General features: G+C 44.9%; 1 protein-coding gene across 2 annotated transcripts; it reads left to right on the plus strand.

The window, feature by feature from the left end:
- Window positions 1-636: 636 nt before the first annotated feature.
- Window positions 637-21,943, plus strand: LOC142068197 (cystine/glutamate transporter-like). 2 transcript variants are annotated; one of them, XM_075117465.1, is made up of 13 exons: window positions 637-3,302; window positions 4,933-5,193; window positions 7,960-8,086; window positions 8,826-8,941; window positions 9,618-9,743; window positions 12,138-12,237; window positions 12,327-12,371; window positions 12,559-12,682; window positions 12,999-13,102; window positions 14,940-15,036; window positions 15,863-16,012; window positions 18,732-18,906; window positions 19,816-21,943. In XM_075117465.1, exons 2-13 carry the CDS (start codon window positions 4,998-5,000, stop codon window positions 19,878-19,880), a joined length of 1,425 nt encoding a protein of 474 aa, XP_074973566.1. In that variant the 5' UTR covers window positions 637-3,302; window positions 4,933-4,997; the 3' UTR covers window positions 19,881-21,943. The 2 variants fall into 2 exon arrangements, 1 of the variants encoding a protein (XP_074973566.1); XR_012664222.1 differs by having other exon boundaries at window positions 637-5,193; window positions 15,925-16,012.
- The last annotated feature ends 1,423 nt before the right edge of the window (window positions 21,944-23,366 follow it).

The following is a 23,366-nucleotide window of genomic DNA, read 5'->3' on the forward strand; positions in this document are numbered from 1 at the left end:
TTTCTTTTTTTAATTTGAAACGGTTAAGAAGAATTCTCATTTGGGGAAATTTTGGCCGTACTTTGCTACAGTGTCAGACTTCTCTGTTGGGTCTCTTCTAGAAATGTTTAGATTTATTTTTGTTTGCGTTCTGTCTTACGCAGCTAAGAAAACAGTTTCAAATAGGACAAATTGTCTTGTTCCAGGGAGGAGGTCTGATCTGGAGAGTGAAAACAGCTTGCTACTTGGAGAGCCATCCACAAAAGAACAAAGATCTAAGGACAGTTCCCTACACTGTGCCCCACAAGAGATATTACGGAGCCAAGATGTTGGCCTCGGGAAGCAATACTATGTGAGACAGCTTCCTCGTTAAGTGACTTATTTTTCCTAAGATTTATGTGCTCCAGCGCCTGGTCCTTTGGGTGCTGCTCCTTTGAGTACGATGGGCAGGGAGGCTAGTGCCTGGGGTGATCCCTTGTGCTTGTAGGAAAGGGGAATCATGTTAGTTCACTTCACAGCCATGCTGGTGTACCTTTCTGACAGTCTTTAATAGCTGGTGCTATAGAAGAAGAGTTGAGTCTATTTTAATGAGGTGTGTGTCTCTCCCATATTTGTTTTCTGCTTGTCACTGGCAACAGGAAAGGAAGACATGCTCATGAAAGAGTCAACGTTCCTGCACAACATTCATGGAAAGTCAGTTCTGGCTGCACAGAAGTGTGAGTTTCTTTGGCAGTTGGATGGAGAGTTACATTCAGATGCTTAGAAAAGTGAGATGACATCATACAATCTGTACATCTTGTGAAAATGGATCGGCGCTACTATTATTAAAACATCTTCACTTGTAATGGCTGCTTTGGCAGACTGGCTGTAATGAATAATTTTAAACTTGGTGTAGGACATAAATACTGGTAGGAAGGAACTCTAAAAGCAACACGAGTTTTGCTCACTCAGACTCAGTTAAGTCCAATTTCTAGCCAAAGAGCAAAAGTGTGGATTCAACGCTTTTAGGCTCTCAATTAAGAGGTCATCATCACATCATCAAGAGGTCCAGACTCACCACATCATCCGTCTGTTTTCCAGAAAAAATCACTCTTGTCCAAAGGACAACTGGAAATGCCTAAATGAGATGATAAAAGTGTTAAGTGTGACCTGAGCCAAGAACCATTTTGCTGTCAAGGCTTAAAAAAAATATTTTCATTAAGAAAGAAATGTTAGGAAATGGCAGTCTTTTGATAGAAAACTCACAAGACTAAATTTGTGCAACTCTGTAGAAAGAGGAGCAGATGGAAATTATTCTTACATTTACACATAAGGCAATCACTCTGGATTTATTACTACATCTGAGGCTGCAAGCCTGAGTCTGATTTATTAACTACTGTCCCTTTCGGTTTCTTATCCAGGGTGGTAAACCAGCTGTAGAAAGCTGAAAAGAAGTTGAGCTGCATGTCTTGTCTTTTCAGCCTGTTTCTGGTCTATAAACAAACACCTCTCAGGTCTCCTAAATAGATCTTCTGATCGAGTTCCCAGAACAGACCACCACCAGTCTCATTATAGCTTATTTATGCTACTTTCATGCATGAATAAAAAAGCTCCCATTCACTGCTGATTTTATTTAGTTAGATCCTGTGCCTTGTGGTGGACATTGAATTGGAGTGACATTTTTGGCACCAAAAAAAAAAATAGTGAGACTGTGGGGAACAGTTTGATGTCTGCATCTTTTGCAGTATGAAAAAGAAGGGGTTAACCTGTTCTTGGCTGTATGGTATTGATTGAGGCCCATGCAAAGAAAATACAGCTGTAAATAGTTAGTATTCCCTAGTAACTGGTTTTTTTTTTCTCTTTTATTTTAAGTCATTGAACTGGGACTCTGGAGGTATGATCTCTTTCCCAGGGATGCCACCCGCTTCCTTCATGATAGCAGGAGAAAGGTCACTAGTTGCTCTAGGTCTCAGCTCCCCAGCTGAGAATGATGCTTTCTCCCTCCTCTGCTTTTTCCAACTTGCTTGTTTATATTGCTGGCTTTTCAGCAGAATAACATCTACTCTGCCTGTGCGCTGATCACGATGGGTCCTGCTCTCAGCTGGGGCCTCTAGACACCACTACAAATAACAAATATGATTTTCCCCTTTATGCTTGTCTCCTTCATCTCCATCCATGCAGCAGCGCTTATGAGGTAAGATTAACAGCTAAAAATTTAAAAAAAAAAAAAAAAAAAGAAGAAATCAGTAAAGATGAAGAACAAGGGAGTAAAGATCCAGCAGGTGTGAACAGTTGTGAAATGAGTTTGTTTTTCTCCAGTCCTTCTGGCTGATGACGCAAAGGTACTGCATTTTGGAACAAGAAGGATTTAAGTCTGTCCTTTAAGTCAAAAGGGTGAACAAAAAGCAGCTTTGTGTGTTTCCTTTGTGCTAAGCACATTGTGAATATTCTTAAGCATTGCCACAAGGATTAACATCTCTGCATTTTAATGTGCCTGGTGCTGGAACGTAGCTGGAAAGTAGAGCAGGCAGGAATGGTCTCTCCAGGCAGTGGGCTCTGCTAGGTGTCTCTTTGAAATGCTATTCAATAGTTTTCTGTTCCTCTTTCTTTTTTTTTTTTTTCTTTTTTTTTTGTTGTTTTTTTCCTCACCCCAACAGCTTCTGGAACAAATCCTGGTAGATTTCACATTTCTGAAATTTACTGGACTGGACTGTTTTATCTCCAAATACTTTTGCATGGCAGTAGTATTAGAAAAAAAAAAAAGCATGTGGACAGAAGTATGGAGTTTGGTATTTACTTTGGATCATTAACCTGGACTGTAAATTTGATTTATCTCTCCTTTTTTTTTGTTCCTCCCCCCTCTTTATGTAATTTCAGAGCCCGCAAAGAGACGCTGTCTTTTGCTGCTTCGGGATCCCAGCAAGAAATGGGAGTCTGATGGATTGTACATGCACCTGCTTTGTTTAACGCCCAGCCAAACAGATAAGTGCCCTTTTACTTATCTCACAACAGCATTTTAGACATAGTTGTGCACAACATCTCTCTTCGGTTTTAATTTGGTGAGCCCTTTGTGTTTCACCATTGCAAATGAATGCTCTGTGGTTCTCCTTTTGGCTAAGAAACACCAGACGATATCGGTATTTCACGTGAGTTAGTTAATTAGCGTCTGACGGAACCGCAGCTGATGGCTCTGGGAGCTCCCAGGGGTCTTCCCCTGCCCCTCCAGAGCCGCCGTCTCCAGCAGCCCTGTGAGGTTTTGGGACTCTGAGGAGCAGCTCTGCAGGACCAGACGAGACTGATGTGACCCATCTGAGCCTTAAGGAATCCTCCGGGACTCGTTAGAGGTTTAGTAACTAAGCTTGGCTGGTTTGATTGAGAAGGTGCTTGTGCAGGCTTGGCGTGATCTCAGCGAAACCAGCTAACACTGCTGGCAGGAGAGAGGGCTTTCTGCATGTGCTATTCATATGTGTGCAGAGAAAGTGATAACCCCTGCTTCTTCCTGCCGGTTTCTAGGTGGGAAAATAGCAGGGGATGGGGGAGAGGAGCCCTTAGTTATACTGAGTTTATACAGGGGTATAAAGAGGTATCAGGAGTGAGCAGTAACAAGAATTGTCCTCTCAAACTTATGGGGATATTTATATCTATGGATGGAAAATATAGACTATCAAGAAAATACCTTCTGTCTGCTTAGATCTGCTTCTATAAGTGACTGCTGCCTGCTCTTGGACACAGCACTGCAATTATTAAATAATTTAAGAAATCCATAAAATATGATCTAATGTACAGTGTAATTTTGCAATAGAATACAGCCACGGGGCTGGGGCAAATACTAGCTATACCTGCAAAATTTGATGAGTTAGCATAATGAAAAAAACACTAAAGCCAGGCATGTGAGCATTGGAGGGGATGTGTGGCAGGAGGAGGGACAGGAGCCAAATTATCTACTCCAAACCTGTCTCGTCTGCTCTACCAGTGTTAATTAGCAGTGTAAAATGTCTATCTGCTATTAGGAAAACTACAAACAGATTTGCTAAGCAGATTACACTGTAGAAACTGATGTGAAATTGTCTTACCTACCAAGAAGAAGGTGAGTTTCTTGGTTGGAGGTGCCAGCCTAGGTCTTGAGAGAGAGACGGGAGAGACAACACAGTGAAGTAGGAGGTTACTGCTGTGCAAGAGAACTGGATCTAGATCAACTCGTGTGATCCCTGGAGTGTCTGAAGTTCCCTCTTTTCTAGGAAAAACTTCTCTCCTGCTGTTATTACCAAGAAAGTTTTTATATTAATAGAAGAAATGACATGTCTGATATTAATGACTATGCTCTGTCTTAAAATCGTAAACGTTGTAAAAACTGTAAAATTCCTGACTCTTCAATATGCTGATGCAGAAAGGCTTGACAGTATATGAAGAAAAACTGATAAAATGAAGCCCTAGTGAGAAAATTAGGGTTTGTTCATTCAGCAAGGACGGATAGGAAGTTAAAAAAGCTTAAGTCAGAGCTAACAGAGCTCTTTGCTCCTCAAAAAAAACCCCACACCAAACACCTTTTAATCAAGATCCGGAGGGTCTTGATTATTAGGTTTGCAACTTGAAATCTGTTTTCTGCCAGTGTGCTGATATCAATGTTCCCCCAAATTAGGCCCCATTAAATTAACCCTAACCTGGCCAGTTCCAGTGTGGGCATCAAAGCTGAATTTGGAAATCATATCCTGAAATATGGCACGCAACTTGTAATGTCCTGTGCTCCTTGGCAGAAGAAGCAGGAAACACTTACTGTCCCTCTCAAGAGCTGTACTGACGTAAGAGATGATATTGTGTTATATGCACCTGTGGCTTGATTGCTGCTTCCTGTGGTTTGGTTGGTGCTTCCAGCTGCTGAGGATAACAGATTCAACGGATATTGTCAGGTCTCTGTGAAATATCTTGTCCAGAAAAGAAGACCCCCAAATCCCAAACTCTTTCCTCGTCTTACAGGTGAGCCTTGAAGAGAGACCGTAGCTCCTGAATGCATGACCTTCCCCTGGGATTAGAAGAAAGCCATGGGGAAAGACAAGAAAAAAGAGGAGGCTGTCTTTCTGAGGAAAAAGATAACTTTGCTGAGGGCTTTCTCGCTTCTCATCGGCAGCATGGTTGGCAGTGGCATCTTTATTTCCCCAAAAGGAGTACTCAAAAACTCCGGCAGCGTGGGTTTCTCCCTGGTTGTCTGGTTTACCTGTGGGATCCTCTCAATGTTTGGTGAGTGGTGAGCTTTGTCAGCCTTTGCTTAAGCAGCTGGGAGGTGAGGGGAGGCAGCACATTTTTACGTATAAAAAATTGAGGGAAGAATATACCAAAAATTCCCTGTCCCTACTGCAACAGAAACAAAGGTTGAAGAAGCCAGGGTAGGGGTGGGGGTTGTCACTAGGTGTCTTTAGTTCAATGATGCCCGTGGGGTGATTGAGAAAATCCCAGCACTTATGGTCTGTGAATATGAAATCATGTGGAAGTCCAGGGCAGAGGAGTGACAATGACTGCAGATGGAGGTAGCATGGTGTCTGCCCAGGAAGCTCAGAGAAAATGAGAGGACTCATTTTATAAGGTGGAAGGGAGATGTGGGCATCTGAAAGGCACTTGCAAGTTTGAGGGCTTTTCATAGACGCTGTGGAAAGGGCAAGAAAATACAGTCTTAATATGCCATAAGGGTTCACCTATCTGACGATGAGGATAGAGAAGCACTAGAGCAGATTGCCTGGGGATCTGCAGAGTATCCACCAGCCAGGGGTGGGAGTCTGGGTGTCTGTCAGAAATGGTTTGGATATGTCTGATGCTGCCTTGGAGCAGGAGATGGAGCAGATTAGCTCAGCCCTGCTTTCTGTGCATTACCCTTGGCTCGGTTTCTGGCACTTAATTCCAGTCTTTTCTCACAAAGGATTGACTTTTTGATGACAATTTCATTCTATTTCTTCTGAGATAATGTAGTTCTTAAGGTTGTGATGGATAAACCGTATGGCTTTTAGTTTCCTTCATTAACTGTATAAAATCACCATCTCAGAAATGCTTTAACGGTCCTGTTAAGAAGTGCAAGATCTCTCAGCTCTGGGGAGAACACTGATGTTTATTTCAGTGTGCGACTTTAAAGTTCTTCTTCTATCATAACTTAAGAAAAAAAAGAAAAATAAATGAGAAATACTCCACATGGAAAAAAACCCACCTTGGCACTATGACACGTACACACGTTTAGAAATCGAGACATTCAATTTTTAATATGGCAACAAGTGTGGTTCTTGCTTTTAGCATATGCGTACCAATGTTTCATGTTGCGGCCTATGTGCAGTTGTTTGGCAAATTATTTACTTTTGCTTAAGGAAAACCTTAAAATATAACGTGAGCATGGTGTTTCTTTTAACTGTACAGAGCAATAAATGATAATGTGTGTGCTGATCACGTAGCCCAAGCTTTGCACTTGGAAAGGTTTCTCTCTCCGTTGCATCCTTTGATACACTCTGCTTGAAGGGCCTTGGGAGCCTCTTTATCCAGTTTTGTATTTGGTAGCCAAATTTGTTGGTTTGTTCTTCCCTTTTATCACCTTGATGACCTCCCTTGATCATTTCTCTGACACTTTTTTTGCAGTACATTTTAAAAAGTCTGCTTTCTTTTATGCTTTTTTTTTCTTTCAAGTACAGCATTTATATAAGTCCCATAGCATGAGTTCAGCAAAGCACTTAAACGCACGCTTGAAGCATGTAAAGCTACCCACTGGAATAAATGAGGTGAGGTGTCTGGCTATATTCAACACTTTGAACAGGTATTCTGCACAAATTTGCCAAGAGAAAGGCAGGAAAAATTGAGGTCCTCACCATAGGCATGACCTGAATATGGCACAGTTGCCACGGGACTTGGAGGCATGGCCATATCACCACTGGGTTCCTCTGGGCTCTTCCTCTACAGCCGCCTGAGCTGGGCAAAGAAGTAGATTGCACAGCTAGACATGGTCTTACCCCACAGGGTCATATCCCAACAGCACTCCACCCCATTGCAAGGAGACTTGTGCTCCAAGAAGTGAAGTGTTTTATGATTTCTTTTGGCAAACAAAGGATGTTTAACCTAGCAAGGGAATCCAGTGTAGGCAGGGATTAAGATTCATGCTTAGACACGTTCAAATGGCATGATGAATTGTTCTATAGAGAAAACACAGATGGGACTTTTTTGGCACAGGTGGATCCATAAAAGTTTCTATCCATTTGCCTGAAGTTTTAAGCTGTCTTCTCTGGCACACCTCTCCCAGGGTTTCTCGTTATGCCCTGGTGCAGGAGCAGGGAGGTGCCGAGGCACTTGTCAAGGCAGGAGCAGGCAGTCCCAGCTCTGTTGGTGCACTTGTACATGAACATGTGAGCAGAGACCAACTGAGCCTCTCACACAGATGCTTCCCTTGCTCTGCACCATTGGGCATGTTTTCCTCTGGTGGCAGGTGTTCACTCTCAGAGGAGATGCCCTTCCAGCCAGATCCTCTGCCCGGTGTCTTCAAAAGAAGGAAGGGATTTATGTGAAGATGCAATATAAGGACACAGGAATGTGGTCTGTGATCAAAAACATGATGGAAATGAGCAGTTCAGCCGCAGCCTGTCTGCTGAGCTGCTGCAGCCTCATTGTAAGCACTGTTTCACCAGTCTAACTGTGAGGAGAAGCAAGAACCCAAACCTCCAGGACATTTTTCAAAGGAAACATTTGTAGCTTAGTGCGATGATTCTGTCACACACCGTTCCACCTAACTTCATGGAAAAGTTGTATCATTAACCAGAAAATGGAGAATTTCTTTCCTTCAGCCAGAAAAGTCAATTATTTCAAAACTTCAGAACACTGTAGCACAGAAAAATAGGGAAGAGTCTTTCTGCTAAACCCCTTTTTCTTCCTCCAATTCACTGCTTATTTTAAACAGAGTCATACAGTCCCTGAAAAGTCACACAGAAAAGAGAAAATCCATGGGATAATCTAGTCAGTGCATTTCTACCTGAACTTTTCCAGGTGCCTTGTGTTATGCAGAGCTTGGAACAAGAATCACCAAGTCTGGAGGACATTATATCTACATTTTGGAGACACTAGGGCCTCTGCCAAGTTTCCTGTTCCTGTGGGCAGAGTTTTTTGCTATCAGGTAAGAGATTTTGTTTGTTTGCCTTTTGCTGGATGCTGTGATGATTTAAAAACCCGTAAGTTATGGTGGCAGGTAACAGCTTAGGCAGTTTGTAAAGGAAAGAGTAGAAACAATCTGAATAACTTTTAAAGATTTTCAGTGATAAAAGGAAGAAGGCATAATGAGTAAATAGTTATTTGTGCTCAATCTGATCTGTACTTGAAGAATATCTGTCTTCTCCCCTAGCAGCTGGTTATCCTCCAAGGGCCATGGTATTTTTCAGACTGGCAACAGATGTCAGATTTACTTCAGATCTTCTCTTTTCATTGTGAAACTTTTTTGGATTCTCCTGTGGAGACAACTTTCTGGCTTAGACCTGAGCTAAATAAGATTTTAGAAAAATGTAAATCACTTCTTTTTTAATTTTAAGAAGAAAGTCTTCACCTCTCAATAACCTGTGTCCTTCATGTAAGCTCAGAAGAAGCAGGACATATGGACCACACTGCATTGCTCAGTATGATTAATCTCAACTTCTACTTTCAAGCTGAGAATTAATCTTTTTTCAGCATATGATCTTTAACCCATTTACTGAAAAAAAACCTATGAAAAATACTCTACGGAAATTCACCGTCTGCAAGGGAGAGCAGGATTAAGCTGGGTGGGGAAAATTCACCCCCCTCCTGGGTTCTGTGCAGTTTTACATCATGTCATTTTTTGGCTGTCCACAGACTGCAGTTTGTGCTCGGTTCCCCCCTTCCAGGCCTGCCAACAGCGCTGTGGTTTCTTTGGCGTTTGGACGCTACATGCTGGAGCCATTTTTTGCCCCCTGTGCAGCCCCTGTCCCTGCTGTGAAGCTCGTGTCTCTCCTGGGGTACTGTAAGTACTAACTTTTATGGGGCTGCCCATCTCGGAGCCTCTCTGCCCTGGACCAGGGGCACTTACAGGGTGTTATCTTCTGGGATAACTGTGGAATCGGGGCCCCATCCTTGGCCACCCAAAACTTCCTTATCCAAGGTGCTGGTTTGGGGCCACTATATTTCCCAAGAAGGGGAAAGGGCCTCCCTGTTGACCAACTGGAGCCCTAGGTCACCGGGATTGTGCCAAGTATAGAAGCAGAAACGCTTCATGTATAATTGTGCAAGTGCTACCTGGGTTCAGGGTGTAAGGCTCAAGGTTTTGGACTCCTTGCCTAGTGCACCCAGCCTGTGAAGCGGTCCTGCCTGCTCCTGGCTGGTGTGTACTAGCACAGAGACCACTGTGAAGGGGGCTGCTGAGACGTCCTTGCAAAGTCACACTTTCCCCCCAGGCAGGTGTGGATCACCCGACAGGAACCAGGCTCCTGGTCCCTTTTAGAACCATAACTCAGCTCCCCCTTCAAACTGTATACACTGGGCCACACCTGTAATGTTTTCTGACATGTCTCACTCTCAGCATCCTCTCTGTAAAGATGCAGCCTTCTCCCTGGCATCCTTAGAGCAGGGAATGCTGCTGTATTTTTTCCTGAGTGTGTCAAGCATGGGCTACAGCTGTAGCAGTGTGGTCTCCTCTCCAGACATGGTCCTCACCCTCAATTCCTGGAGCGTCACCTGGAGTGCCCGGCTGCAGACGGCGCTCTCCGTCATCAAGCTCCTGGCTCTTGCACTCATCATCGTGCCAGGGATGATGCTGCTGGCCAAGGGTAGGTGTCCTGCTGCATGGCTGAGGGAGGGTGCTCGACGTGCCTGCCTGTCACAGCTTTTGTCGGTCCCTAGTGACAAGCCTGGTACTCCTTTAGCTGGCAGGAGCTTTCTCTGCCTGTGTGGTGGACGCGAATTAGCTGGGAGCTGAGACCAGGGTAGCTGGCAGTAAGTTTCACCGTTACACTAGGCTGATGCAACTGGCTCAGCTGTGCTTTCTCCAAAACTGAGCGAGTCTCAGTGCCTGAGGCTGTGTGAGCCTTCCCAGGGTCATACAGGCACCTTCCTCTGCAGGCAGTCTTTCTTCGGTGTCAGACTTGCCTGTTTTCAGCATGGCTCAAAATTCTTCCAAAGCAGCACGAATTTGATGGACGTGAGGGGTGTGTGACAGCATCCCATGGTGACACAAGCCAGTCACAGCTGTGTAATGAGTTACCAGCCGTCAGCTGAACCCTCGTAACTGTACCTCTAACCTTTCTGTGGCTTAAGCTAATATTTTTTACCTCCTAATTGATATTGGCAGTAACTTAGTAAACTCACAATGGACTCGTGCTCTCCCAGAGTGGTGGTGGGGAACCCTACCAGTAGTATCTTCTGGGAATGATACAAGAGTATTGGCTTTGATCCAAGCCTTAGTTTATAGAAAAGCCCAAGGCATTCCCACTCAAGGGATGAAGTCTGCTCCCTCTTCATGCTATTACCTTCCTCTGCAGAGAAAATGCAAGCAGTAGACTCCATGTTCATGTTTGTTTCTGATGTCTGGAGCTGGCTCCTTTGAACATGCAAAGATCCCCATGGGCTGGCAGCACTTCTGAACTGAAGGACTGCCCTGCAGCTAGAAATCCCGAGCCATTATTGTTAGGAATGCCTTCAAATGACAATCTGGAGCCCTGGCACCCGTCCTCCGGCAGGGAGGATAACTGCCAGTGACATCTGGAGGGAGAATTCACCAAGAGACCCCAGTATGACAGGTTGTATTTAATATGACTCATGGGGGACTGTAAATCACTCATTAATGTATTGCAGACAATAAATCCTTTTTATGCACCATCACTTATCAGCAATCATTTTAGAACACAAGAAAAATATCCCAGTAGGCCCACTCCTCTATTTTCGTTTAGTTTTCTTCAAATCTATTTTCTTTTGGACTTGTTTTAGTGCTTAAAAATCAGTTTTGTGCTTTTAAATCAGTTTGCCTGATTCCCCTGCCTTGTCCTACTGTTTTTTTTGGTTACGGTCTTGTCCCCTCCTCTGCCATTACCTTCCCTTTGACTCAGGTTTCTTTTAAAGACTTGCTGGGCTGGTGTTTCAAACCCAAATGCCCAAACCTTGGCACAGAGCTCCTTGTAGAGGCACCTCCATAGAAATGGCCTGATTTTCTCCATGTGCTAGTGCCATTTCATCCCTGTCCTGGTGAAACCCAACTAGGTGAGCTCCGCACCTTTTACTTTTCAAGATACTGATATGGAGAACTGAATATAGATGTGGAACCAAACCTTGGGTCATCTGGATTTGAAAATGTTTGAAATACAACCCCTTTTGACTGTGTTTTTTTACTGGTCTTCCTCTGAGTGAGAAGCCATTAGGTGTTTCTCCCTTCCCTAGTGCTTTTGGAGTTGAAAAAAATCATATCCAAAATCCTAACTTTGATTGTTGTTTTTTTTAGGGTTTTGTTTGTTAGTTTGGGTTTTTTTTTTCCTTTTTTCCTTCTGTTGATATTTCAAGCAGATAACTTTAAGGAAAATTGGGGGAGTTGGTAAAACGGGATCTCTATCTGAGCCACCTCTACTTTTTAAATTTTATTTGCTTTGCCCTCTGTGTCCTCAGTTCGTCCTCCTGCCGATGCGCCACAGTGCAGCGCTGGCAGGGGCAGCAGGCAGGGAGCGTGCCCAGAGTGGGGGACCAGGCTGGCAGTCCCTGCTCACGCTCCCTCCTCCACCCCAGTTCCCATGCTCTGGCCAGCGTGGGGCTGGGGTCAGCGCTCTGGCAGCGGGATCAGGAGGGAGCACAGTGAACACTGAATTAGCCGCCTCGCTGGCTGCACCACATCAAAGCGGAGTGTGCATCCAGCTGCTTAGGGGGCTGGAGGGGGGGAAGAGGGGGGTCAACACAGCAAATTAGGGCCTAAAGAAAGGACGGGACAACTTGGGTCCTCTCGTCTCCATGATCTTCTGTTCCCACATCAGGTTCTGTCTGCAACAGAACCGGCCACTGCTGTTGCCCTTCCTGAAATATCTCCTGTAGCTGGTCGGGGGATGGATCTGTTCTGTCATTGTTTGTGAAGTAAATGCATCCACACAGCAACAACAAAACAAATCTGAATACCTGGCTCTAAGGAAGTCACAAGCATCTCTGACACTTCCCTGTTCCGTGTCCGTTGCTTCTCTCTTCTGCAGGCCACACCGAAAACTTCCAGGATGCTTTTGACAGACAGTCGCTAGTTTTGGATAAGCTGCCCCTGGCTTTTTATGCAGGCATGTTCGCATATTCAGGCTGGTAGGTGTGACGGGAGGCAGCTTCATGGGCAGCAGACTGGTGCCTGAGTCATGGCTCAAACTCTCTCCCTGTCTCTTCCCACCATGCAGGTTTCAGACCAGCTTTGTGCGGGAAGAGTTGGTCAGACCTGAAAGGTAAGGCTGGGAAGAAGTCATCCTGGGCTACCAGCCTCTGGGGTACCATGGATTTCCCAAACGCAGTATCAGAGGAAATAAGTTTGTGGGTTCACCTAGCTAACACCAGCTGCAATCTGCAGTAATACTGTTCATAACAAGGGATAACAGCTTGTTCTTTGTGTGTGTGTCTTCCCCTTTCTTGTAGAAATATCCCCCTGGCTGTCATCGTGTCTGTGATAACAGTAATTGTGGGGTACATGCTCACCAACATCTCCTATTACACGGTCCTGGGAACGCAAGATGTCCTGGCTTCTCCTGCTGTGGCTGCGGTGAGTCATCACCACTACCATTACCTTTCTTCAGTGTGGTGAGCTTATGGTGAAGGGGCGATCATGGCAAGTGTTTGAGATGGTTTTCCTAGAAAATGCTTTATTGCTTTGTCATTTCTCTGGATTATTGGGCAACAGTAACTTCTAGTCCTGCCTAAAAGATAGTGAAAAATAGCCTGCAAATGACAGTAGAAAAGGCAAGATTTATGAGTTATGTTTTACTCCTTCGATAGAGGAAGTTTTCTTTCGTTCTTTTGGATCTGATGACGTCTAGAGATCACCATGTGTTCCTAAAGTCACGCTTCTCTTCCTCCAGAGCTTTGTGCAGCGAGCCTTCAAAAGCCTGATCTCTGTGGTCCCTGTCCTTGTCGCACTGTCCTGCTTTGGAACCATGAATGGAGGAATCCTCACGTTTTCAAGGTCACATCCTAGGAATTTATTACTTTTTTGGCTTACCGAATTGGAGGGAAGCACCAGCGACCTATGCAACTGCCCACCCACACAATGGCATTTTAGCTACTCTTGTGGGAAAAATAAGGCCTTTGACTCCCAGGATGTCAACTACAGGATGATCCCTGTTGGCTAGGAGTCTACCCTTTCTATTTCTGGCCAGGTCCAGACTTTGGTATCTAGGGCTCGTCACAAACAAAGGTTTTTATTTTCTCCCCCCACCCTCCAGTTTAAATCCCCAGTTTAAAGTGAAATGTCAATATTTCTGGTAAGCTAGAGGCTTTGTTGATGTTGGCAGCTGCTCAGTGAGACCGAGTCTTCTTTTCTGGGTTCAGCCAGCTGCTCTGCTGCAGGGCACAGGGTCCCTCTGTTGTGAGGATCTCTGGCCAAAGGCAAACTCTCCCTCGAGGACTTTGCTTTGAGGTCAGTGAAATGTTATTGGGGACGGGCTATTCCTAAAGCGATAGTTGAGGCTCAGCAAGTCTTATTACAGCAATAAGAAAAGCTTTGTTCTGTGGAAAAATTATCCTGCCAGCTTCATGGTGACTACACTGCATGTCCTTATGGGAACCTTGAAATTGGAGAGGAGGGCAGAGCTCCTGGAGAAGCACGTTGTGCTGGTCTCAAGTAGCTGAGCGAAATCTCTGAAGCTGGTTCTGTTTCACAGCTTTGACTGCAAAAGGAAAAATCAGTTGATACAAAAGGGGTGTTTCATAGCACAAAAGCTAATGAGTTATTTGATCCACTACCATGAAGTCCTGTATTAAATACAGGTGTGGAGAATCCTCCCCATTAGCATCTCTACCTCGTGGTTTTCTTCGAAGATGAGAAGTCCCTGCACGACACAGAGGTTCTGCAGGTCCCTATCGCCTTTCTCTCCCCCATCCTGGCACCATTAACATAACCACTGCAGAAAAGCCACATAAACAGTGATGGGGCCTCCCTGGCTGCTGGCCAGCCACACCCCTGCAAAGCCACAGAGACAGCAATAAAACCAGTTTTACACTCATACCCCAGCTGCTTCGGGCCCTGCTCCAGCCCAGCTGATGCTCTGGCATGGTTTGTTCGTAGATATTAAATTTATAAAATTGGATGAAATGCCTTTTCCCTAATTGCCCTTTCATGAGTCAAAGGAGGGATGGAGGCAGAGAGCTCTCTTCTGTCATTTTGTAGCTGGTCTTTTGTGTATCTGGCCTCCCGGCAGTATGCCAAACTATGTTTTCCAACAGCTGGCCAGAGAATTGAAAATCCTCTATTATTTGAGGAAATTGTACTATATATATATGTATGTATATATATTAAAAAATCTATTTCTTATATATATAAAAAAAATCCCATAGGCATCAGGACTGACAATCCCCTTTTATAAACTCACCAGCCTCTCTTATAAAGCATTGAAGTTTGTGACCTCTCCACTTCCTACTGGAAAGATTAACCCCTCCTCTGATGGCAAGAAACTTTCTTGCTTCTGTTTCCAGCCTGAGCTCATTCATGGTCACTTTGGAGTTGCAGGGACTTTGGAGTCTCTGCTAATGAGCCACCCAAAGGGATGCTGCCAGTGGTTCTGCTGGTGGGCTCTGCATTGCGTTGAACTAACTGGTCCAGGGAGAGGTATGGGAATTCAACTTTGTTTTTTTCTTCCAAATACCCCAAGGTGCAGCTAAAGGCAGAACTGTGGCCTTGAATAGCAGACCTGTGGTGGGGGCAGGGCTGTGCCTCACGGCCTCTGGTCAGTCCAGGAGCTGATCTTCTTATTTCTAGTCCGGGTGAGAGAAGCTAATGCATAGGGTTCCCTGTCTTTTCCTAGGACTCTGTTTGTGGCTTCCAGGGAAGGACAGTGGCCTCCTCTCTTCTCCATGATCCACATTCGAAGGCATACACCTCTTCCCGCTGTCATGTTAATGGTAAGGAGAGCTGGCTGTGTGACATGCCCTGTTCTTGCTGTCTTGGTTTTCTTGCAAAGCCTGGAGAAGCTGAGGAGTCTTAAAGAGTGTTGAGACACTGAGTCAGCCTCTGAAAAATAAAGAAGGTAGAATACTGGAAATGGCAGCAAAGTATCAAGTCCCCTTGTGTCAGCAGTGGTATCCAAAACCACTACCTCGAAGTCCTTGCCTTATAGACTTAGACATAATTTTTAAAACTACTGTCCCTACCGTCTGCCACAGTTGCTGCTTGATATTGTCCTATGAAAACAGCTCTACTGGGCTTTGGCTATTTGGAAAACTGAAATTCCCAGGTGTGGTGGAAATGCAGGGCATGAGCATTTGCAGAGATGCTCTCAGTTTTGTGTTTTATTGTGGTTTGGTTGTTGGGTTTTTTTTCCTGGCAGTGGTCCAGCTCCCATCCTAACTGTGCAGCAGTGCCTCTTGCAGCTTGGCTGACCTGCTAAAAACTTAGCAGGTACCTTTGTAGGTAGCCTTTGAACTGGCAGCTCAGGCTTTTGGATGATGCACGTTTTAATTGTCCAGCCTAGGACATAAAGCATCAAAGATGATGCTGGTCTTGAAAGCATTGCTCCTTTCTGTAGCCCATCCTAATGGTGCATTTAGGCCTTTTGCTTTCAGGCTGTGACACTGTTTTGTAAAGCTCTCTGACCTCTGAAATGTTGGGGCTGTGAAGTAGCTGCCTGTGATTGCAGGGGGGGCTGGAGGAGGTGATCCATATTACCCTTTCTAGTCCAAGGACCATAGTAAGGCTTTAATGACTGTATTTCATCTTCACAACACTCAGTTCCCTTTGGTTACTGCCATGGTGTGTATCGGAGATATCTACCATCTAATGAACTTCTTCAGCTTTTCCCGATGGCTCTTCATAGGATTAGCCACTCTCGGGCTCATTGTCCATCGCCACCGTCACCCGGAGCTACGCAGCCCATTCAAGGTAACGCATGGCCTGTATCTAACAGCCAGGAATGTGCAGGCTTGTCACTTCTCTCTATTTCCTAATAATTAGAGCATGACATGGCCATGATTGCCTTCAGGCTCTAAGGGGTCTCGATCTCTATTTTTCAGTAAGGCATGTAGGGAGCCTGCAAGGAGGGACCCTTGCCTGGATGTTGCTTCAGTGGTAGGTAAATCTCAGCGCAAGCTGAGAAGCAGAACAACGTCAGGCTTGGGGGGAAAAAAGCCATGGCTGGAGGGACCCTGGGAGAAAACCTGACTTAAGTAGAATCATCTCCCGGCATAAAAATATTTTATAGTGCAAAGAAGCTTGTGTGCAGGTATTGCTGCTGCAGGCACTGGGGATGTGCACAGTGCATGCATGCATGCCACAAAGTGTTTTGTTCAGCAGTCAGCAAACAGCTACTAATGGCCAGTGGAGTGTGTGTGGCCCTGTAGAGAAGGACCTCCCCTCCTGCCCCAGGGAGAGGGAGGAGAGTGACTTTGTGAGCTTCCAGCTGTGTGTGACCTTTATGAGCTGCCTGTTGTACCAAGAGCCCAGGCAGCCAGGGGGTTTGAGGAGCTGCCTGACTCATGCAGTGTCCAGACTTCTCCCATGCTGGTTTCCAACCAGTGCTGCTGGTGCACCTGTTGTTTTGCTGGTTGCTGGTGGGACAAGTTCACAGAAGAGTGCTGGATTTACTGTGTGGGCACGACCCTGTGTGTGTACCTGCAAAGCTCAGGCATATTCGGACTGGTGACCCTAAACAGTGAGAGGCATTAAAAGTGGGTGAAGGGAAGAGGGGGAAGCAAGGGGATTCATTTCCCTCTCTTCAGTGGGAAGTTGAGGATGCCTTGTCCTCTTGTGCCTTTCCTTAGCCTCCAGCTGAGCCCTTCCAGTGGCCCTTCTCACATTGCTGGGTTCTGCAATCCTGCTCATGGGGAGCAGTCGGTCCCCTCATGTCCAAGCTAGAGCTGGTGCTGGAGCAGCTTTCTTGCACTCGGGTCACCTTTCCCACTGCTGGATAACATGCAGAAGGCTTTTGGCTGTGGCAGTGCTCAAGGCGTGCACAGTTTGTTCCTATCTCCAGCCGTGCTTGCACGGTGCTGCCAGCCAGCTCCTGGGGAGGAGAGGAGACCTCCGAGGCCACAGGCACCTGGCAGCCGATCAGCAAGAAGTTCAGGGCTCAGAAACACTTCCCGCATCTCCCCAGGCTCCTCCCTGAGGCCTGATGTGAAGTTTAGGTTAATTTTCCTTCTCAGTCTTCGCTGTTTTCACAGAGAGCCTGAAGCTTCCAAGTTTGTTGGCTGGCTGCACTTGTGTGCTCACCCAGACCAGACTTTAAACAAGTTTTGTCTTTTTCTTTTAAACCACGCTTCTCGGAGAAGTTTATTAGTGGATAGCACTGGTGATGTTTTCAGCTGCTAAGATTTTGCCCCACTTTGGTTTAGACAGAGATTTAGGCTTTTAATGTTTCGTAAAGGCAGATTAAGTAAGGGAGGGAAATGCTGGGGTTTTGTTCAGTTTGGCTGGTCTTTTTCTCCCCTCTCACTGGTTTTTAGAACCACTTCAAACCTGAAGCTTAGCTATCTGCGAGAGGGAAGGGCTGCCCGCAGGTGGTGTGGGCATGTGCTGCACTCTAGTGGCCAGAGAGAGGTCGTCTTCTGCCACGAGCTGACGGAGAGCAAATAATAAAATACATGTGATTGTGTTGGTACTTCTTCCCTATAGCATTTTGATTTAAAATGCTGAGAAAACACCGGTAAGAGGAGGAAGCAGTCCACTCACACACCTCTCAAGCAGATGTGCGGTGTGAGCGCATGCGTGTAGGAGAGGAATGACAGCAAGGGCACGTAAGTTTGGTGGCTGGATGGCTGCCGGCACTAGACCTACCGATCTCTGCCAGCTCACCACAGTCAGCATCCAAAAATAGCATCTCTGCTACCAGCAAAGAAGTTGTCACCTTTGGTGAGACAGGCAGTTCCTTCGTTCTGTCAGCTGTGTCGAGGAGTTACCTGACTGAGGATGGATCCAACGACTAAGGGAATGTTTCACACTTTTATTATCTATTGCAGTTTTCCAATTTACTCTTCAAATAACCCAGATGAATTGGCTCACCCAACAGGGTAAGAGTGAAGTTCTGGCTGCTTCATTGGTCTTTCATCAGGGTGTCATCAAAACTTGTTTTCTCCGTGCAGGTGCTATGGAGATAGGGTGTCTGGTTTATCCTGTTTTGGCCTCTGTAGGTCTCAGGCAAGCTGGAGGCAGGTCAAAATGAGTCTTGAGTGTTATAACCAAAGAACAGCTTGTTTCAAAGCACTGATTCTACTCTTGGCTTCAGATTTTCCACCAGTGGTTGCCACAGGTGGCAAGAAGGTACGTGTGCGTGTGCATGCACAGGTGCAATATGCTCAGAGAGCAGTGGGGTACAGGTAACCTCTCCCCTGCTCGGCTTCCAGCTGCAAGTGAGGTTTATATTAGGAAGGAGGTAAGCACCTCGAAGGGCTCATTGGGCTCCAAGGGTGGTATGAATCCATTTTTATTCTATGCATCCTACTTGTTCACAACTGATTGCACAGAAACAGCGTGCAGGACAGATGGATGATTTTTCTCATCTTCTTTAAGATGGAGAAATGAATATAGTGTGTCCTGGCACGTATGGAGGCTGATTTGCTACAGCCATCAGTTTTACCTTAGTCTTCTGTGCTCTTTTCACCAGGTTCCCCTGTTTGTTCCTGTCTCTTTTACCATCATCTGCCTCTTCACAGTGGCAATGTCTTTCTACTCAGACCCTGTGAACATTAGCATCGGATGTACCATGGTTTTAAGTGGTTTTCCAGTCTACTACCTCATAATCCACAAGCAAATGTCAAGTCATTGCCGTAGCCCCTTTTGTAAGTATGCCTTTGAGTTTGTGTCGTGGGTCTAAACACACTCAGGGGTGGGGATGTTGGTCTGTTAGGAGGGATCTTCTCTAATGCAAATTGCTCCATGAACAACAGACCTCATGAAACCTAAATCCTGACCGTGACCCCTGCCACCCCTTCAATGGCTTTCCCAAGACACAGCCTCTGCAGCCAAAGAGACGAGGGTTAGGCTGTGCTGCGGGTTGGGCAGCCAGGCACGAGCTGTGTTTGCCTGGCTTGTGAATATATCGATAAGCCAGCCTAGTGCTTTCTTTTAGAAAAGACAGGGCTGAGGTCTACCAATGGGGGGAACAGGGTCGCTTTCACTACCCAGCCCTGGTTTCTACTCAGCTTTATCATACCTTCAGGATGACCACCTCTCGGTCAAATTTGGCTGACGCTGAGCAACAAGGTCAAAAGTTAGGACAGAGACTGACTGGCAGTCACTGTAACCTTGTGCACAAGCATACTTGCTGAAAGGCTGGGGAGAAGACTAGTAGGAGAAGATGGTGCCACCTGCAGGCTACCTGTTGGTGAAGATGGTTTTGGGCACAGATGTGGGTGTGTAAATGAAATACATCTCCAGCCCATGCAATGTCTAGCACAGATTTCCTTTGGGAGTAGCCCTGGTGGCACAACGATTTACTGGGAAACAAGAGCCTGGTTTTGAGTTTAATGTATAATTTCAGTTATGATTCTTGTATTCTTTTGATTTGATGTTGTGCTGAGGTATATCAGTAACCAGTGAATAGAAGAAAACGTACAGCAAGAAAGGAAACAGATACAGTGATCTGCTACCCTAAAGTGCTCTAGCCATCAGTGCTGATACTCTGATTTTCAGCGGTATCTCAAGATTTCCTCCAGAATAAACTTTCTTCCTTTTTCTCCCCCTTTCAGGTTACCTTACACACAAACTACAGTTACTGCTGGAAGTAGTCCAACAAGAAATCAAGACTTACTGAGAGAACCATCAGAACTTGCAGGAGAAGACAAAATCTCCTTATTCTGTTTCTGATACCTTTGATCTTATCAAAAGCAGGCGGTGCTCTTACTCTTTTAATCACTGCAAATAAGGATGAGCCTGAGCCAAAATCTTGCTGCAAGTGTTCCTAAGCTTGCCAGTCAGGATTGGGATAGGCATGTCACATCTGTTTCTGCCCTCTTCTTTTTTAGCAGAACAGGCTAGTTCTCTGACACGAGCTTGCTTTGCCTGCAGAGTGTCTTTGAAACCAAGATCCTAATTTTGCAGCCTAGCCCAGTCCTCAGTAAATAGTATGTGTGTATACATGCATATATATGTGCGTATATATATATACACATACATATTATTTTATAATTTCCTAACTTGGCAAATAGAGGAAGGGAGCATGTTTTAGAACTTAGTCCAGTACATGGAAGCCAAATGCAGGTTTCAGACTGAAGCATCCTACTAGCCATGTTCTGGACAAGCATTACGAAGGGAAGTGGGTGTTGAGAGCAAATTAGAAATAAGGTAGATGAATTGGAGAGGAGGAGGTGGGGAATAAAACTTCATTCACGAGGAAGTGCAGATTTAGGTTAATAAGAAGATATTTGAAAACCCTTTGAAACTCAAATATTAACAAAGTAAGGTCAGAATGTTTTGCTTTGATTATTGTATAAGCCGAATAAGTTTATTTTGCTTTGAAATAATGTTTCAGTTTTTAATGTTATTTTTCTATAATGACACTTCAAAATGTGCAAACACATTAAAATATATCAGCTAAATATCCACAAGAATATGACAGAACAGATCCTGATCCCTCCCCTGACTCCCCAGCCCTGCTCCTCACCTGGTACTACCAGTGAAGTTGAAAAATAAGATTTTGGCCCAACTCCAGTGAAATACAATTTCTCCTTTAGTTAGACAAACTGACTGATGATACTTGGGCAGATTCCTTAATAACTGCATCTTTTGGTGCTCTAAGAAGACATGAAAGACTTCATGTCAGAGCTTTAACTTTAAATCTGCAGTCAAATGACTTGCTGAATTGATACATAAATGCTCATTTGAATTATTGACATAGAAAGGTTTCCATTATTGTATTACTTTGATTTACATTATTAATGTGGCAATATTATGTCCAGATAAAACAGCAGTTACCTACTTCCAGTCACTTAATTGTTAATCTTTTCCTAAATGATGGGAAGTAGTATGCTGAGACCCCCCTAATAACTGCTGAAAAGAGGAAGAGCAGAACATGGAGCATTTTTAATATTTTGTAACAAGCATTTATATACTTAGAGTAAAGCCAAAATAGCCTTTACAAACCCAATGTAATCTTCCCAAACATGTAAAATTCACCATTGAGATTTGGAAATAAGTAAGTGTGGGGTTTTTCTCCAAAGCGATTGGGAATTATTACCCTTGTTATGACTGCTTTCTGTTCCTGTGCTAAATTAAGCTGGGAGAGCAGCAGCGTGGTTGCAGGGTGCGTTTTTCCTCCTCCATTCCCACCATTTAATTAACAAGCTGCTGGACATCATCCAACAGGAAATCCAGTCTTACTGGGAAAACTATCACAACCTACCAGAGAAGGTACTGATTTTAAATGTTAGTGGGGTTTCGAGCAAGATCTGGAAATGTTTTCAGGCTTCCAGACGTGGGTCTGGCGTCGGGCTTTGCTGGAGCTGAACCCCCCAGCACACCTTCCTGCAGCACCCCACGGCCGGGCCCCTCTGTGGGTGGCTGGGGAACCAACCTGAAGAAGACCTTGCAGAACCAGACAAGCCCCATCACCCCAACATAGCCTGAGTCCAGCCCTTTAGGTACTGGTTTGGGGGTTTTTCCACATACTGAGGTAGAAACGTGAGGCGCTGCCAGCCTGGTCCCATGCTGCAGGACCCCTGTGAGCACAGCATGCCCAGGCCGTAGCATCAGTTACTCATGCATCAAATGTTGGAGTGGTCTGAAATTGCAGCAAGCTGCTGTGTATCTGCAGATAGACACATAGAAAGGGTGAAACATCACTTTTTTTTGGTCCATTTCCTCTGAAGAAAAAAAAGGGAACAAGAATTGAAATTTTGAGGGGGAAAATAAGTAATCCTACCTGCTGGACCATGGTCTCTTTATACATGATAAACCATTTGACATATGCAGGGGAACAACACTTGGGTGCCTCTACTGACTGTGCAGAAATATGATCTTGCAGGGCTATATATAGGATGTCTGCTCCAAGACCTGTCAGATACCAGCAATGCAGACAGATATAGTACATGATTACACTGACAGTTAGAAACCAGAGCTTCAACAGCTCAAGGGCTGACATTGTAATTAAAAGTTATAAAAATTAAAAAAATGATGTTCAGAAGGTATCAGTTTCTAGTGAGCTCAAGTTTCCAGTTTGTAGTGAGTTGTTTGTTTTTAGAGAGGCTTGTATTGCTGCTCTCAGCAAAGCTATGTAAACATTTTCTACCAAGCCAGAATGTTTTTCCTAGAGCTGATCTCTCATGCCTACTGAAGCTCTTGGCTTCAGTTTGGAAGAGTATTTTACTAGAGAATTCATATATGCAAAAATGAACCTGCGGGACCTGATCCTACAGATCTCACCTGTCAAAGGGAACCATAAAAGTTGTGCAACTGTGGAGATGAGAGACAGATATATGAGAGGTAAAAAGCCAGTCAAGGAAGGCTAGGCAGGAAGAAACAAAGTGCAACTTCATAATCACATTTGTGGTGTTTCATTTTGGTTTTTCTTTGTTTGGTTGATTGGTTTTTTCTTTTTTTTAAATACTATGTCTATAAAATGTACTCAAAATGCAGCCTTTCCAGAAACTAAAACAGAGATTTATGTGTTTCAGCCACTACTGATCTGGTCTGACTAGATCATTAGGAAATAAAGATGTTCTGGGCAATTCAACTGAACACGATTTGTGTTTATAAAAAAAAAAAAGCGATTGCATCTGAACAAATTTATGTTGTTAGTACTACTTGACCTGTCATTAAACTTCATGCTTCAGAGCTCTGCTGGGAAATGCTCTCAGCCTTAGACTGAAAGGCTGGAGGTCAGACTGGGAAGCTTCTAACCCTTCTCTGATTTCTGTTGGAGAAAACCAGAGTGGAGGCTCACTCAGACTTCAAGGCAAAGGAATAGGGATACTGTGGATAATGCAGAGCTCTAAGTGGACTGAGCGAGCCTGCCCCGCAGGGCTCTGTGCTTGGTTTGCACTGGTTTGGGTCACACTGTGCAGCGCTGCGTACTGCAACCCCCCCCCGAACAGCATGATAACCAGCATGGAGAGCGTGTTGAGAGATGCACTCGCTTTCTGCACTGAGGTTTTGGGGTTGGCTTTGCAAGGCAACACAAGCTTTTAGCTTTCAAAGAATGATGTTTCTGCTCCTGGCAGGAATCTTGAAAGGAGAAGGTCCTGAATATCCCCAGCCACGGGAAGGATGGTAGGAATTGGGGCAGGGTAAGTGCTGGTGCACA

Source organism: Phalacrocorax aristotelis, chromosome 1 (genome assembly GCF_949628215.1).
Source record: "Phalacrocorax aristotelis chromosome 1, bGulAri2.1, whole genome shotgun sequence".
NCBI lineage: Eukaryota > Metazoa > Chordata > Aves > Suliformes > Phalacrocoracidae > Phalacrocorax > Phalacrocorax aristotelis.